Below are 16,136 nucleotides of genomic sequence, written 5' to 3' on the forward strand. Positions count from 1 at the left end.
TAAGACAACAAGCCTGTGGTTTACATTAATATTTACAGATAACAGAATTATCTCCAAAATTCTATCTGGCTGGGCTGGCAGCCTTCATCTATCTTCACCCAATCTTCACAAGAGGGTTTAAGAGGGAGAGAGCTAAAATTTGAATCAAAGTCAGGGATGTCTCTGAAAAGTAGGGGCAGCTGAGTGTTATGACCCACAGTTTTCCTGCAGTTTTTGCAGAATATTTCTTTATATATATATATATATATATATATATATATATATATATATATATATATATATATATATATATGTATATATCTATATATATATATGTATATATATAGATATATATATGTATATATATATATATATATATATATATACACACACACACACACACACACACACACACACACACACACACACACACACACACACACACAATTTTCTTCAGTTTTCTAGTGGCCTTGGTTGTATTTTTGTAGTGCGAATTATCTCTTCATCTAGAGTAAAATGTTTTTCTAATAGAAACAGATCCTACAAGAGAGCATCTCACTGATAAAGCATCAATTTAGGTTAATATTGAAGGTTTTGACAATGAATCTTGTTTAATAACCAGAAAAAAAAATAATGGCATTTAGCAGCAGGCTTTCTGCTATGTGGTAGATGATATTTGTAAAACCATGTTTTTAACACCTTTATTTTTCTTTTCTGTCACAGATATCCATAGAGGACCATCAGGTAAGATCATTACATAATTAATTCTGATAGAAAAGGGGACAACTGTACATTATTTTCAAAGGTAGTCATGCAGAATCAATAAATTCAGACTACTGCCTACTTCTTCATTAAAATCACTTGATTTTTTTCCAGTCAAAAGTGTTAATGTTTATGGTTTGTGGTTTGTGAAAGTATGGTTTTAAAATTCTCACTCTTTTTTTCTATAAATTTCTTAAATTAAGCATCCTACCTCCTGGACATCCCCCATTCTAATTATTTGTCTTGTCAACGTATTTTCTACAAACGTTTGTTCATACCAGTATGCTCAAACACTTGCTTTAATCTGTGGTTTTCCTTTAGTGGAGAAAAATCATCTGTTAGAAAACCTTGTCAGAGACAACAAACAGGTTGTCAGTTACTAGTAACAACAAACAGGTTGTCAGTTGCACACAGACCTGCACTATATTTATCACATACAACACAGACCAGACACATAGACCTACATATACTGAGGCTGTTAAAGTAATCTATCTAAATAACAAAATCCTCCTAAATGAAACCTAATGTAAGAATTGATAAGACAGTAGAATACCAGAATAATCTGATAATAACTGGAAGAAAGTGGAATGAATGGCTTTATTTTGTAATAACCCAGAACTGTGCTGAAGAGGTGCCAGTCTCTCATTTATACACCAAATCTATTTGTACTTTTCAGAATAAAAGTCTGCATACACTTTAGTTTGGTTAGGAATGTTTTATTATATACAGTGGAGGTAGATGTCAACAATATCCAAATCAAATCTTACTGTCTCCAATAACAGTATTGATAAACTTAAAATAGGCTGAATTATAATGTCTGTAGCTTCTTCATTCATTATCCTCAGAATTACTTTTTTTCTCCTGAATAATATAATTCCAAACTTGTGTGGACTGCATTACAATGACTTTCTACTTATCAGTTTAAATGAACTAAGTGACTGTGTCTGAAGTACATCCTAATAATACCAAAACCGTGTAAATTTCTACATGCCTCTTTAACTTTGGTTCCCAAGCCTATCTGTTTTTAATGTACTGCACATTCTGTTAGAACACTATATTCTTATCAGTATTCTTGACTGAAGGTTACAGAAGCATTCCTTTCTTTTGAATCTGCATGTAAAATGAAGATATATGTCTGTTTTGATATGGCTGCATTTCTGTGCCTATGCAAAGAAAATACTATAGTTATGTTTAACAAAATACATTTAATCTTACACCTAAGAAACAAGTACCCTCACCCACCTCACAAACATTCAAATGTGACAGCACCCACCATGAAACATACATCTGAGACTCAGTATCTCAACTCAAAAGCCCACAAGGCAGACCTTCACACATTCCAACATACTAGTCATAGGTGATGCCTTAGTGAGACACACTGATGCACCACTCACCAGAGTGGGTAAGGAGAGAGTCATGGTTAGTTGCCTGCCACATGTCAGGATTCTCCACCTGACACATGCACTCAGGTCTTTGTACCATAAGTACACATATGACACAGTCATAGTATATGTGGGAGCAAGCGACTTGATACGCACCTGCCTGGTCTGTATGAAGCAGGTTATGATGGAGTTCTCAGAATATGTGTTCAAGGTAGGTATATCTTAGCCTTGAGCAGCATTTTACCATCACTGAAAATGATGCTGCAGTGTGAACAAAAGATTACTGGCTTCAACAATCAGTTTAGTTTATACTCAGACTAAGAGGAGATAGCAGACATTCCTAATTGCTTTGCCATTGATGGCCTGCACCTATCTCCTCAAGGCTTTAGTATATTGGCCAAAACATTGTTCACCCATATATTGTCTTTTTACATAATGTCCATCTTCAAAAGCTTCCAGCTTAACAAAAAGGAATTCAGATGTATTATTTATTATTTTATTTATTTGACATGTGTTGACCAGGATAGTCTAACTGGGCAAAAGCCCTTTTTTAGTGGAAGCCTGGGGAGAAAAGCTTCACAATATAAGTAAGCAGGAAAGATTACAAGATTGAAGTGCAATACAGTTAAGAATATGCAATGAGCTATTTTTGATATAATGTAATATAAGAATATACAACGAGGCAAAATAAGCTAAAGTCCATAAAAGCTCCACAGTACAACAAAGCAAGTGAAATTATAATTTTGCAGTAACATATAGTAAAAAAAATATATACACTAGAACAAAATGAAGCGAATGACCATAACAGTATATGTAAATATAAACAGCAAAAGCGACATTAGACGTAGGCAGTAGGTTTAAAATTAGGAAATATCTAAACACAGGCAAAAAACACATTGTGTTGTCATCAAAGGACAACTGTTGTAGGTAATATAAGTAGAGGAAACTTCTCTGTGTGGAAGATCTAAGATTCCCTAGAGTTCGGACACCAAATAAAAACCATACTGTGAATATCCCACCTAAAAACAGGTGGCAGAATTACTTTCTTTAAGAACTTTCCAAAGTATAAGTCCACTAATGAAAGTAGGGAAGCACAAGTTATTTCAAGTCGAATCTTCTTTATTAAAAACACACAAATGAGTGATCCAAATAGTTTAAAAAAAACGAATAAAGTGTAGAAATTCACCATTCCATTTATATGCCTGTTTAAAAGCATGGGAGTGGTTTACTAGGGTAGCTGCATTATTTATTTATTTAGTTATTTATTTGTTTGACATTTGTTAAATCGGGATAGTTTGACTGAGCTAAAGCCCTTTTTCAGCAGAGGCCCGGAGAGAAAAGCTCTACAGTAAAAAATAAATAAATAAATAAAAACAAGATAGTGACATACAGTAGTTAGTAAGATACAGTCGCAAAATACAATAGTACTGTATGCAAATGTTACAGATAAAAAAAAAATTGTGACACACACCTATTATACAGAGATTTTTAGTTTAAACAGAGGTACAAGGAGCAATATAACTGGAGCTTTGTCATCATTTTAAATAAAAACACATATAAATAGAGTAAGAAATATAATTGCGATAGAGTGCAAGGAAACTGTCCTGTTAGTAAAAAGGGGGTTGGAATAAAGGAAGACTGCTGTTAGTATTGGAGATTAATAAGAAGTAAGATGTTCTTTAGGGGACTAAGGCAGGGAATAGGATTAGAGGAGGATTAGGTAATTAATAAGTGGTTAAGACTGGAAGGGAAGATAAAGTGAGCAGGGAGGTTAGGTGAAGAGAATAGAGGAGAAGAATAAGGGATGAGCTGAGCTAAGAGGGAGCTGATAAGATAGGAGTTAAGAGAATGTATAAAAAGGATAATAAAAACAAAGTGAGAGCTGGATAAGGTAGAGGGTAAAATATATTTACAATGACACATCCAGGTAGTATTTAGGTAATCTTCTAGAGATTTCTTGAATTCATGAGTCTGTTAAAAGACAATTAGCATATTTACTAGCTAAAAACCCTTCCGCTCATACACCAGTGTGATATTCGAGACAGTGCTGCCCTACTTCAAGCTCTGTGATTCCAGGATATGTTAAACTAAATTAAACTAAAAATTACACATTAATAATTACTAAAACTTCCTGAAAGCATTCCATTGCAGTATCAAAAAAGAAGTTAACATAAGACTTCCAAATTCCTTCAAAATCTTTTCTGTCGGCATTCAGAAACATTTTTAACTGGACTGTGAAAGTTCAGATTTAGTGTATCTTGCTGTCTGCAAGGTTTGTGAGTGTTATTATGTTGGTAAAACAAATAGAGCCCTAAGGGGCAGGATGCATGACCATAATAATGATATCTCTAAGAAAGATGTTAGAAATGCCCTTGCTAGGCAACTTGAAGTTACTGATTCTACCCATAGATTTCTGTTTCCGGTGCTAGAGTTGATTAAACCTAATGTTAGAAAAGGTGACATTAAAACTAAGACTGAATGTGTAGAGGCAAAATGGATTGTAGAATTGCATGCTGACTGTGGGAAAGGTTTAAATGGCTCTGTACCTTTAAGACCTGTGTTGAGATCCAGTGTCTTACCCTGCCAAATTTAAAAGTGAGTACTTAAGGAATGTTTTAACTTCTGTGTATTAGATCTGAGGAAGCGCCTGTGATAGGCATAAAAGTGCTCATCTTTTTATTGTTTTTCTGTAGTTTTAATAGTTGTTTTAATAAATGTGAGTTCTAGTAAAATTTCTGCTGTGTCGGCTGGATATACTTGTTTTGTGCTATTTGAAGTTGTGGTTTGTCCATCCTTATCCGCATATCTTATTTTGTTTCTTCTTTGTTATTAATATTTCCCCGAGACTGTCACATATACTGCAGTGCAACTTTGGTCGTGTGTGTGTGTGTGCGTGCGCGCGCGCACCCGTACCAGTGCATATGGGTATCATGTACTGTGTAGAAACTGCAGCTGGACATTGAATGATTTTGAAATTATATTGAGTGTTTCATTCAAGTGTTTAAATTGTTGAAAGAAGGATGATCACTTGAATATGGGTAAGGTAAGTGTAAGTTTGGAATACTAATGCAAAAGTTTCAAATATACTGAAAATTTCAGCATTTTGAGTATCTGAATGAGTGAGTGCGGGTTAGGATTAGAGTAGGTAAGGGGGTAAGTTTAGTGTTGTGCATGTGTATTGCTTTGTCTGGTATGCATTCAAGTGTCTTATTTCATAGTAGTTATGGAAAAGGTTAGCATACATTGGTAAGGTCACCCCACCACCTCCACCTAATGAGTGTTAACCATAACCTTTCTCCTTAGCTTAAAAATCCATTCCATAACACAGCCACTATTCAGACAAATTATGTGTGAATGTGTGGTGGGGTTTTAGTGATCGGATCATGAAAGGAAATTGTTTCTTTCTGCTTTTTTTTGGTATTTTGATTTTTGAAATGCCAGCATTGATTACCTGTGTTTCACTGCTTGTGCATTTTTGATAAATCAGCATACACGTGTAGGTATGGTTAAAGAAATTAATTTGCCAAAGTAATTTGCATCATCATCATCACCTTTACCTGCTGTCTGTTTTAAAATGCTGAAGAAGTGAGATATTGCATCCATGTAATATAAAGGTTTGTTGTCCCAAATAACAGATTCATTCATTATTGTTTGTATTTAGTAGATATAATGCTGTATGATGTTTATAGTACAATACATTGTCTGTTCCTAATTTCCTTTATGATGTGATAAAACACCAAAGCAAGCTATACTTCTAATATGTAATGGTCTAGAGGTTCACAGAAATGAAATCATTTTAGGCCAAATGTCCATTAACAGATTTTTGATCTGGTAAATCAGGATCCCACACTGCATCAGAATACTAAATGATGTGATACTTTTTTTAGTTCTGTACTGAATTATTTCTCAGCATTTATCCTGTGTACCTAATAGTAATATAATACTGCCGTGTGCACTTGCACTGTTTGGACAGCTTGAACTAGCTGGCATGCAGCATAATTTACTTCTCATAAATATAGTATTTACTCCCATTGTTCCAAAGCTGCAGTCCTGTTATATGACCGTAGAATATACAAGGCAAGTTTGACTAGATGACATGAGCATTTTGACAACACCTACCCTCAGGCTGTATTGCCTTTTGCAAGAATGGTAGCAACTATAAGCCTAGGGGCAAATTTAAGGGTGCAAATTAAGCTCTCCAACCATTGTTTGAAGGATGACAGGAAGTCATATTGCTTAACATGCTGTACCAGAGCAAACGGGGACACTAGGTGATGAACTTCTCTGTCCACCCAGTTCAATTTATTCCTTGATGAAGGTTGAGATCTCTTGTTCTGATACTGGCTGAACAATTTGATTAGTCAAGGAAAAGAAGCCTGGTAAGAAGGTGATCCTTAAGGGCAGGGAACATAAAGCTAGGCACAGGTCTCCCCTCAGGAACCTGTATGACAGAATACAAGGACCACGTTTTTGAGACCAGGGATTCTTTTTGTTAGAAATATCTCCATTTGTATTTTTTAGTCTGCCTAGCCAAATAAATGCTGAAGTGTGCATTATATTCCATAGTAAGTATGTCTAGGGCAGAATGTAGGGGAATGAGGACTTCCCTGATCTTGGAAGAGATGCCTTTGGCAATTAGTCACAAACTGTAGAAGGATTTCCTAACTACAGCTGCCAAGTGATGGTCAAAGGGGTGGGAGCTGTTGACCCAAGTGGCCGGGGCTCTGATCATTGATTGGTATGGGAGTATGATATTTTCAGTGCAGTAGGAGGTAGATTGTTGCTTCTTCCTGAGGGGAGTGATGCAGCACTTTGTGATGTTTACTTTGAGCTCTTTTTCTAAGCACCAGGAATTTAGTTTAATTAGTTCTTTTTGAAGGGTATATGTATCCAAAAGATATTTGACAACCACACCTAGCTTGCAGCCACCAGCAGAATTTGTTTATCAGAGACCACTGTTGTTAGTTTAGAAGTCTGAAAAATAGATGACAAAGAAAAGGTGGCCCAGTACAGATCCAGGAGAACACCACCGTTCATCTTTTGTCTGTCTGAGGAGGCATCATCCTCTCAGGTGATGTGCATTCTATACTTAACCCTTTTTGTTATCCATCCTATCACACAGGGATTTATGTTTAACGCCATCAACTTATAACCAATTCTATCATGTGGCATGGTACTAAATACCATTGCCAGATCTATACAGGCAGCATAGATGGTATAATCACTGTCAATCCCCCCTGAGTGACCTTCTCAAAGAAGCTGACAAAATTTAGGAGACAGGATCTGCCCTTTGCAAATTCAAATTACAGTTGAGCTTAGATTATTGATGTCATCATGTATGAGTTCAGTGAAGATGTGCTCCTTGGCTTTACATATAATTCTCATAAGACTGATAGAGCTATAGCTTCCTGGGTCTAGGATGGGCCCATCCATATGGAGGGCTCCATGACTTTACAGATAATTCTCATAAGACTGATGGAGCTGCTTCCTGGGTCTATGATGGGCCCATCCATATGGAGGGGTTCCATGGCTTTACAGATAATTCTTATAAGACTGATGGAGCTATAGCTTCCTAGGTCTATGATGGGCCCATCCATATGGAGGGGCTCCATGGCTTTACAGATAATTCTCATAAGGCTGTTGGAGCTATAGCTTCCTGGCTCTATGATGGGCCCATCCATATGGAGGGGCTCCATGGCTTTACAGATAATTCTCATAAGACTGATGGAGCTATAGCTTCCTGGGTCTATGATGGGCCCATCCATATGGAGGGCTCCATGGCTTTACAGATAATTCTCATAAGACTGATGGAGCTATAGCTTCCTGGGTCTATGATGGGCCCATCCATATGGAGGGGCATTACTACAACAGTGCACTAAAATGCGGGGGCATTGCTACAACATTGTACTAAGATGTGGGGGCATTACTACAACAGTGCACCAAGATGTGGGGGCATTACTACAACAGTGCACCAAGATGCAGAGGCATTACTACAACAGTGCACCAAGATGCGGGGGCATTACTACAACAGTGCACTAAGATGCAGGGGCACAACCTGTAGCAAGACTTAGGTTAAACAGTTTGAGGAGGAGATTAATGACTGCTTGTTTAACACTTTTTATTATACAACCCAGTCTGTTATGTGGACCCATGGAGGAAGTGATGTTCATCGTGCATACAGCTGCAGTCATAACAGATGGGTTCTCCTGCCGTCAGGCGGGTCCTCGGTCGGCCGAATTCCAAAGTCTAGGTCTGGCGTCGGTTGTCGCCGCTTTCTTTCCTGACATCAGTGTGACAGGGGTATATAAGACACAGCTGACACCATTTTCTTCAGTCTTTTTTGCCGCGCGGTGCCCGAAGCAGAAGCAGTTCGCAAGTGCCGGTCGGCCAGCTCCTGAAATTAAGAACATTTGGAAACCGAAGTCTTCTTTAAAACTAAGTACCCCGTTGGGGAAACTTTTCTTGCCTCAGACCGATGGTCAGACAAAGTTAACAATTGTATTTCTTGTGGGAATCAAATACCGCATAAGGATTTCCATTCCCTCTGTATACCTTGTTTAGGCCCAGACCACGACGTCTCGGGCTGTCGCTTTTGTGCTACTTTCAATAAACGCACTATTAAGCGTCGGGCGGAGTTCACCCAGCACCTTTTTGGTAAAGCTTTTGATTATAAAATGTCGTCGGGGACTCCGACTACCTTTTTGTCCAAAAACACAAGGACAAAGACCGACACGCGAGGTCCGCGGTCTCCGCCGACACCACACCAAAACCGACTACACGTGGTTCGGTTCTCAGCGAGGCGCCTGCACAGCCCCTGACTACCGACGACACTTCTCTGGCGGTGTCTTCTGTAACCGAGACCGCAGGTGCCTCGGCCCATACCCTGACTACAGCTACCAAAGCCACTGTGAGTGTTGAGCCTCTTAATGTGGACAGGTCCACTTCCACCCATGGTGTCTTCAGACCCTCATCTTCCTTTTCCATAAAGGCCTTTACTAAGTCCAAACCAGCCATGCATCCCAAGAGGCCTGTTGCACAGGGCCCATCTCCAGGTCCCATGCCTAAAAAGCAGATGCTCAAAATGGCTGAGGATTTAATTACTCTTATCAGGGGTTCCCATCCCCCTCCGGACAAGAGAACCAGAGTGGAGGAAGATTCTCCCTCTTCTGACCAGGGCTCCATTATTTCAGAACATTTTGATGAAGAGGAACACTCATACTCCCCTTTTGAAGATTCTGATGCAGAGCAGTCCATTCCTTCTGTATCTCCCCCAGAGGATTTTTCTTTCGGGGAAACCTTGCATACCTTGAGGGAACACTTCCATTGGGAAGGCCAAGATTTTTCAGATTCCAAGAAAAGACTTAGGGAATTTCTTTTGCTACCTCAGCACAGACTTCTGGCGATTCCTCCTGTCTTGGACATACTTGATGATGTTTACTCGGAGGCTTGCCTTAATCCGGATTCCCTGCCTCCTGCCCCAGTCAAGCCTGATAGGTACTACAGAGTTCCCAACTCACACCAATTTCTTTACAAAAGCCATAATGCTGACCCTGAAACCATTTCTCAAGGCCCCAAGGGAATGAAGGCCTCTACTGCTAAGAATCCATTACCTTCTGAAAGAGAGTCTAGATCCTTGGGAAAAAAGGTATATACCTCGGCCACCCTAGCCATGAGGGCCTTAAATTGTCAGTTCCATATGCTTAAATATCAGCAGTTTCTGTTATCACAATTAAGGAATAAAATGTCACAACCTGAACAACCAGATTTGAAGGAGTTGCAGGATATGATGCATAGTGCAGAACAAGTGGGTAAACACACCTTACAATGTGGCTATGATGCTCTAGAGGCCTCAAGTAGAGCTGCTGTTACAGGATCAGTCATTCGTAGACATGCCTGGCTTAGGGAACAAACCTTGCCTGATCATGTTAAAGCTAAACTACTAGGTGCTCCTTTACAAAAGGATGTATTATTTGGTACTAATGCTGAGGAGATAGTACGGAAAATGGAAGAAAAAGCTAAATCTATGCAAGCAGTCAAAGCTTTTCTACAGGTGCAACCACCACGTTTTAGCAGAAATTGGCCTTGAAAAAACTGGTCCTTTCCAGCCACGGACAAGCCCCAAAGAGGTAGATACAGGCGCACAAGGGGCAGAGGACAATCTCAAGGATCATATAGAGGCAGACAATGGCAAACTCCAGCACCAAGAGGTGGCAAAGACAGTGCACAACAATACAGGAAACAAACCCAATGACTTTTCCCTTTGCATGCCAAGCAAGTCTCAGCTGGCAGCACCCTTGGGAGGAAAGCTGACATTATTTTCAAAAAATTGGCATATTATCACAACAGACAAATGGATCCTGGACATTATAAACAGAGGCTACAGATTTCATGTTCACACTCTTCCAAAAATGAGAGGCATGCCGAACCTGCCACACAATCAAAGGACAGAGGCTCAAATACAAATTTCAAAGCTCATGGACATGAAAGCTATTCAACAGGTACCTACTCACGAACAAGGTCAAGGTTTTTATTCCAGACTATTCCTGGTACCAAGGAAGGGAACTGATTGGAGACCCATTTTGGACTTATCCATCCTAAACACATTTCTACTCATACCAAAATTCAAGATGCTCACCTTACAGCAGCTTCTTCCCATGCTGGGCAAGGAGACTTGGCTGGTAACATTGGACCTCAAGGAGGCATACCTGCATGTCCCAATCAGACAAAGCTGCAGAAGATACCTCAGATTTCTTGCAGGTTCAATCCACTACCAATTCTCTGCATTGCCCTTTGGCTTATCTACTGCGCCCAGAGTATTCACGAAATGCCTGGCATCAGTAATTGCCTACTGCAGACTTCAAGGGATACAAATTTACCCTTATTTGGACGACTGCCTGATCCAAGCGGACAGCAAACACATACTTCTGGAACATCTGGCTTATGTAACACTGTTATTGAATTCTCTGGGATACACAGTCAACAAAGAGAAATCCAGGCTAACACCATCTCAGAAAATAATTTTCCAGGGTGCCAACTTGGACACAAACACCCAGATGGCCTATCTTACGCCAGAAAAACAGGGGCAACTAACTCAGTACTTCAAAATACTAGCAAATTGTACCAGGCTAACTGCAAGGAAAATCCTGCAGGCTCTGGGCTTCATGGCATCTTGCATTCTTCTAATCCCATGTGCAAAGTTGCATATGAGGAAACTTCAATGGTACCTAAAAAACCTATGGTCTCAACATAGCCACAGTTTGGAAACAATAATACCACTAATCCCATGTTTGCAAAAGGAATTTCTGTGGTGGGCCCAAGCATGCCAAACAAACACAGGTCTACCATTCTGCAAGCCTCAAGCAAATCAAGTCATCACAACAGACGCCTCAGACTACGCCTGGGGGGCACACATGACAGACAGGTGCATTCAGGGCAAATGGTCCCAAAAGGAAAAGCACCTTCACATCAATCAAAAGAAAATGCTAGCAGTGATAAATGCAATTACAGCTTTCAAGGACCTCCTGCATCCAGGGCAATTATTGATAAGAACAGACAACACCACAGTAATGTGGTACATAAACAAACAAGGAGGAACACATTCATACCCCTGTGCAGGCTGGCCATGTCACTTTGGAACTTGGCTCTGGAATGGCAAATCGAGCTTCAAGCACAGTACCTGCCAGGTTTGGAAAACTCACTGGCAGACAATCTAAGCAGAAATATGACAGACCCGCACGAATGGAAGTTGCATCCTCAAGTGTTTACAAATATAATCCAAGCGTGGGGAAGGCCAGACATAGATCTCTTTGCCTCCCACAGGAATCATCAATTGACAAAATTCTGCTCAAGGACATTCCACCCAAAGGCCTGGAGAGTGGACGCCCTTTCTTTCAGTTGGGCAGCACGGACAGTTTACGCCTTCCCACCTTTGCCTCTTCTGCCCAAGGTGCTCTTGAAAGCAAGAGCAGACAGACCGAAGATGATACTGATTTCTCCAGACTGGCCAAGACAACACTGGTACCCACTCCTGAGGAGCCTAACACATTCTCCTCCCTGGACCCCACCTCTAATGCCTCTTCAACTGACTCAGCACAGCTACAAAACTCTTCACAGTCAGCTGAAAACACTCAATCTGGCTGCATGGAAAATTCCTTAACACCACAACAGACCCTACTACCCAAGGAGGTGCAGGATGTCATTTTGGAGGCCAGAAGGCCATCTACTAGAAAGGCTTACTCCGCAAAATGGAAACGGTTTGGCGCTTGGAATGAGAAAAACGGCCAGGATCCTAGAAAACTGAATTTGCCTCAGATATTACAGTATCTAGCTGAGCTGTTGAACAGTGGACTTTCATTTTCCTCCATCAAAATCCATGCCTCAGTCATTTCTGCAGAATACAACACTGATCCACCCTTATTCTCTCATCCACTCTTACGACAGTTCCTCAGAGGGGCTAAGAATATAAGACCTCCAAGGAAACAACCAATACCAGCCTGGGATCTTAATTACATTCTAGAAAAATTAACATTGCCTCCCTTTGAACCAGCTGCCTCAACAGATTTGCAATATTTGTCCTGGAAAACAGCTTTTCTTCTGGCCATTACCTCAGCTCGTAGGGTTTCGGAACTACAAGCACTCATGGCTGTGCAGCCCTTTCACATCTTCCATCAGGACAGGGTTTCCCTACGAACCAACCCGTCATTTATGCCTAAGGTAGTATCCAGGGTAACTTTAAATCAGGCCATACACTTACCTACCTTTTACCCCAATCCTCAAAACAAAGGGGAAAGGCTGCTACATTCCTTAGACATCCATAGACAGCTACGTTACTATTTGGACAGAACAAAGCCTTTCAGGAAATCAGAACAACTCTTTGTGTCCTATGCTGTAGGAGCTCAAGGGAAGCCAATTTCCAAATAGACAATTTCAAAATGGATAGGCCACTGCATACGGTTTTGTTACTCCTTTCATGGTAAATCTGTACCTGCAGGCATCAGATCCCACTCCACAAGGGCCACAGCTACCTCTGCAGCCTTCCTCAGAGGAGTCCCTACCAAAGATATTTTGGAGGCAGCCACTTGGAGTTCTGTGCATACCTTCACTAAACACTACCACCTACCTTTATACTCCAAAACTAGAGCAGGTTTTGCCACTGCTGTGTTGCAGGGCATTCTGGCTTCTCCCAGTTCCACCTAGTGCCTACCACCCTGTGCGTAGCTTTGGGATTCTACCCATCTGTTATGACTGCAGCTGTATGCACGATGAACATAGTACAGTTTTGTACCTACCATAAATGTAGATGTTCGAGTGCTAATACAGCTGCAGTCCAATTTTTCCTCCCACCTTCCCCTCTGGGTACAGACCTAGTGGCTAACACCTCATCTTACTTCTTGATTGGGTTACCCTTCTATGATGTATTTGCTTGCAACTACTGGTTTTTGATTATATTGCAATGCATGATTATATATTATATATATATATATATATATATATATATATATATATATATTTATATATATTGCCTTCCTTATGGGGGCACCTGACATCTGGGGCAAGAAAGACTGAAGAAAATGGCGTCGGCTGTGTCTTATATACCCCTGTCGCACTGACGTCAGGAAAGAAAGCGACGACAACCGACGCCGGACCTAGACACTGGAATTCGGCCAACCGAGGACCCGCCTGATGGCAGGAGAACCCATCTGTTATGACTGCAGCTGTATTAGCACTCGAACATCTACATTTATGGTAGGTACAAAACTGTACTTTCTTGGTCGTTGAAAGTTCTTTAAGAAAGTGTTCCTTCCTGATATGTGGTATGACTCAGGGATAGTTTGAGAGGTGAGTTCAGGGGCAAAAATTTCTGTAATCTTGCTAACCAGTGTATTTGTGATGTATTTTGGAATTGAATGGAAAGTTCCATTCTAGAAAAGTTTGGAGCAGTATTAAGAGTTCTTTCTTAGTTTTCTGGTGCTTTTATTTGCCTTTTGCTTTAATTGCTAGTCTTAATGTGTGTGATAATTTACTGGTCTTTATATTTGCTTCAGTTTTTTAATGACATTGCTTGTATGATTCTGATGTTGTGGGGTTCTGGCCCTAAAAGGCAGTTTAGGGAGTTCCTTCTTTCTGTTATATAACTTGTTTATATTGGCAGGCCACCAGGATGGTTTATTTTTGAATTTCAAATCTCAAACAAAGCACAAGGTATGAAGCAAATGAAATGTATTGCTTGATGTAAAATGAGGAAACAGACTAATCCAAAAAGCAACACCAGCAAAACTTCCAAATCTTTATTTCATTTTATATTCTGCATCTCAGAATTTAAAATTAAATAAAGATTGGAAGTTTTGCTGGTGTTGCCTTTTGGGTTATTTTTGAATTTACCACCATATCTGATTTTAGTAGGGACTGCTGAGTCTATGCATTCATTTAAATGGGCATAAAAATCATTGGGTACTTGCGTATTATCGCAGCCACATTTTTTCTCGATAATACTGGCTGCTTCCTGATATGTTAATTGTAACAATAATGCTGTGAAAATGTCACAAAGTGTTTTCTTTCACACTGAAATTTGTTTAGGCAGGATAATTAATTAAAAAGGAAAAGATAATGTTTACGTTCAGGTTTGCTCTTTACCACTTGCACAATCTCCCTTCGTCCAAGGATAGCACCATCACAACACAAAACCAAAGCACTACTGTCAACTTCTCACATACAAAACTACCCCCGAATCACCTGTCAACATCATCCAATATCATCAGTTTCACAAACCTTTTATTTTTATGCAAGTTTCTGTTATAAATGTTTCCTTGCAACTCTGTAAAGTTTGACAAATAAACCACAAAGCAGTTCCAGGTCTCCGTGTTTTTTCTCGTCAACATTCCATCTTTATAGTTAAAGTACTCCTTTCGACAGTAAGACAGCAGCCCAGCCAATTGACCCGTGCGTATGTAAAGCACGCAAAACATGAAGAAGAGTTTCACAGTTGTTTATCTTACTGAATGTAAGCTAAACTTATCTGTTGTAAGTAAAGATGTACAATAACAAGTTGCACTAATTCCCATACTCTTTTCATGCCAGCATGCATATTACTGTAACCGCAAAAATCTGGTTGCGATAATACGTAAGTACCAAATCATTAGTGAAGGTGGAGCATTTCCGGAGTTGAAATGGATAAATTTAGAGATTTTATTGTACAATTGTAAGAGGACTGATTTTTTGAAGTCTCTAATGAGGATGGTATTGGTTACCAAATGAGTGGAAGAACTGATGATAAAGGCAACTAGATTATGTTCAAGCTTTACTAATGAAGGACTGACCATAGGAGGCGAGTTCAGAGGGGCCAAGTTTCTGAATACCAAGTCAGGAATATTTGGGCTTGTAGTGAGTTTGAGGACAGTTTAATCCAGGGTGTTTAGCCCATTCAAGAATTTCTGTGCATACCCAATATTAGCAGTGTAGATGCTCCAATCAATGAATGAGTAGTTGAAGACATTAATGATTAAAAAGCCCTTGCTTAGAGGGATATTTTATTAGAAAGCCAGAAATGTATTGAGGAGGGTGATTAGTAGCAGGCTATGAGTCTGACATTTGATTTCTCAAAGGTAAACTGAAGCTCAGTAAGCTGACTGGGAGATCAGTGGCTTGCCATTTTGATCCCTTGATGAACACAGAAAACTCTGCTCCTGTTACCTATAGGTCTGAAGGCATGGATATTCTCCTAAGAATTTGAACCACGTCTTTGTAACAACATATCATTTATTGTTAAGACTCCTAGCATTGAGTAGCGCCACCTTGACATTGTCTAGTTTGGAAACTGTAGTGTATGTCAGGATGGGGTTTTTATCAGATGAACACTGCCTAAAAATACACAATGAGGGTAGCAAAGGCTTTGACCAGTATGTGGAAGCCCTTGAATGAGAGATGTAGACCATCTTTTACAAAGCAAGTTGGACTGTCAAGCTTCTCATCCGTGGGTGATATGTTCTGGATCCCTCTGGAAAGATGACAGCAACT

At 39.8% G+C, this 16,136-nt stretch overlaps 1 protein-coding gene across 5 annotated transcripts in view; it reads left to right on the top strand.

The window, feature by feature from the left end:
* Positions 1 to 16,136, top strand: part of LOC122803500 — a 601,463-nt gene that overhangs the window by 333,367 nt on the left and 251,960 nt on the right. For all 5 annotated transcript variants that reach the window (XM_044073138.1, XM_044073140.1, XM_044073137.1 and 2 more), the window contains one exon: positions 703 to 723. In XM_044073138.1, the coding sequence (XP_043929073.1) occupies positions 703 to 723 (21 nt within the window). The remainder of the gene's footprint in view (positions 1 to 702; positions 724 to 16,136) is intronic.

This window comes from Protopterus annectens, chromosome 5.part1, assembly GCF_019279795.1.
Source record: "Protopterus annectens isolate FY-2018-M chromosome 5.part1, PAN1.0, whole genome shotgun sequence".
Lineage (NCBI taxonomy): Eukaryota > Metazoa > Chordata > Ceratodontiformes > Protopteridae > Protopterus > Protopterus annectens.